Source organism: Physella acuta, unplaced genomic scaffold (genome assembly GCF_028476545.2).
Source record: "Physella acuta isolate Inbredline_101_S28 unplaced genomic scaffold, ASM2847654v3 ptg000276l, whole genome shotgun sequence".
Lineage (NCBI taxonomy): Eukaryota > Metazoa > Mollusca > Gastropoda > Physidae > Physella > Physella acuta.
Window position 1 is genome coordinate 515,310 of NW_026731795.1, and position 2,191 is coordinate 517,500.

At 33.7% G+C, this 2,191-nt stretch overlaps 1 protein-coding gene across 2 annotated transcripts in view; it reads left to right on the forward strand.

The window, feature by feature from the left end:
- The first annotated feature begins 1,594 nt into the window (after nt 1–1,594).
- Nucleotides 1,595–2,191, forward strand: part of LOC131939379 (uncharacterized) — a 74,239-nt gene continuing 73,642 nt past the window's right edge. For both annotated transcript variants that reach the window (XM_059297662.1, XM_059297663.1), the window contains exon 1: nt 1,595–1,714. In XM_059297662.1, coding sequence (XP_059153645.1) covers nt 1,660–1,714 — 55 coding nt within the window. In that variant the 5' untranslated portion in view covers nt 1,595–1,659. The remainder of the gene's footprint in view (nt 1,715–2,191) is intronic.

Genomic DNA, 2,191 nt, shown 5'->3' on the forward strand with positions numbered 1-2,191 from the left:
TATATATATATATATATATATATATATATAACACCTTAACCTTAACCTTAACCTTAACCTTAACCTTAACCTTAACCTTAACCTTAACCTTAACCTTAACCTTAACCTTAACCTTAACCTTAACCTTAACCTTAACCTTAACCTTAACCTTAACCTTAACCTTAACCTTAACCTTAACCTTAACCTTAACCTTAACCTTAACCTTAACCTTAACCTTAACCTTAACCTTAACCTTAACCTTAACCTTAACCTTAACCTTAACCTTAACCTTAACCTTAACCTTAACCTTAACCTTAACCTTAACCTTAACCTTAACCTTAACCTTAACCTTAACCTTAACCTTAACCTTAACCTTAACCTTAACCTTAACCTTAACCTTAACCTTAACCTTAACCTTAACCTTAACCTTAACCTTAACCTTAACCTTAACCTTAACCTTAACCTTAACCTTAACCTTAACCTTAACCTTAACCTTAACCTTAACCTTAACCTTAACCTTAACCTTAACCTTAACCTTAACCTTAACCTTAACCTTAACCTTAACCTTAACCTTAACCTTAACCTTAACCTTAACCTTAACCTTAACCTTAACCTTAACCTTAACCTTAACCTTAACCTTAACCTTAACCTTAACCTTAACCTTAACCTTAACCTTAACCTTAACCTTAACCTTAACCTTAACCTTAACCTTAACCTTAACCTTAACCTTAACCTTAACCTTAACCTTAACCTTAACCTTAACCTTAACCTTAACCTTAACCTTAACCTTAACCTTAACCTTAACCTTAACCTTAACCTTAACCTTAACCTTAACCTTAACCTTAACCTTAACCTTAACCTTAACCTTAACCTTAACCTTAACCTTAACCTTAACCTTAACCTTAACCTTAACCTTAACCTTAACCTTAACCTTAACCTTAACCTTAACCTTAACCTTAACCTTAACCTTAACCTTAACCTTAACCTTAACCTTAACCCTAACCGTAATCTTAACCGTAACCTTAACCTTAACCTTATTGCCATATTTGTTAAGGAATCGAGATCAATAATCATATTACATTATAATAAAAGACATTTTGTCTTGAAATATTCTTTAACAACCTACAAGCTAATTCTTTACTTTGTTCCGCGATTTGTAAAACGCATAAGATACAAGCCAGTGTGGCCCACCACATTGTTTTAAAGAATTAGGTATAAGCTCTGTAGAGTTCTGTTTTCCGAGTGCCACGCAGATAATGAGATATTAATTAGAAAACATATATATATATATATATATATATATATATATATATATATATATATATATATATTCATGATTAAGGTTTGGGTATGCGTTACCGTTATTCTAAATAACAGGATGTTTTGGCCGTTATTTAATTATAATTGATTTTTATTTAATTTATAAATCACAGGTGTCCCATTAGAGGTTCGCTGTTTATTACTTATTTATGAAATCCAATCTATTACACGACTTGAATGCATGCTTGTTATATCCCCCTGGAGACATTTATTGTGACAGGTTTTCTAATTAATATCCATGAGCTCTTTGCCCCAACTGAATGCGACTGAGCTTATTTTATCATTTATCATTCATTTGTCTGATCTTGTGTCTCGCTTTCTGTTTGAATTTTTCGTGAGGTTTTTAGCCACGTTGAAACAATGTGGTTGGCCACACTGGGTTGTATCCTATGCGTTTTACAAATAGCGGAACAAGGTAAAATATTAGTTTTTATGTTTTTAAAGAATATTTCAAGATAAAATGTCTAAATCTTCATGTAATATGATTATTGCTCTAGATTCTTTAAGGAATATTGCACATCCGTTGTAGCATTTCTCTCGCTACAGTCTCCTTACGCTCTATCCAGCTATACACTTCAGTCGTGTCCTTTCAGTCTCTCGTCATTATATATTTGGTTGTTTTGTGCGTCTTTTGCCTGCGCTACGGAGTTGGGTAGGAGGAGGGTTACATCTGGGCTTTGTTATCAGTAATTTATCTAAACGTGTTACAGATTACTTACTTAATCCCCAGCACTCCCTGTGGAGTATATGGCAGCAACAAATCTTCGTCACTCTACTCTATCTTGGACGAGCTACTTCAATTCATGCCAGTTCTTGCCAGTAGCCTGCACTTCTTCTTCCATTTCTCTACTCCATTTCCCCAGTGGTCTTCCTCTTTTTCGTTTCTATGTGG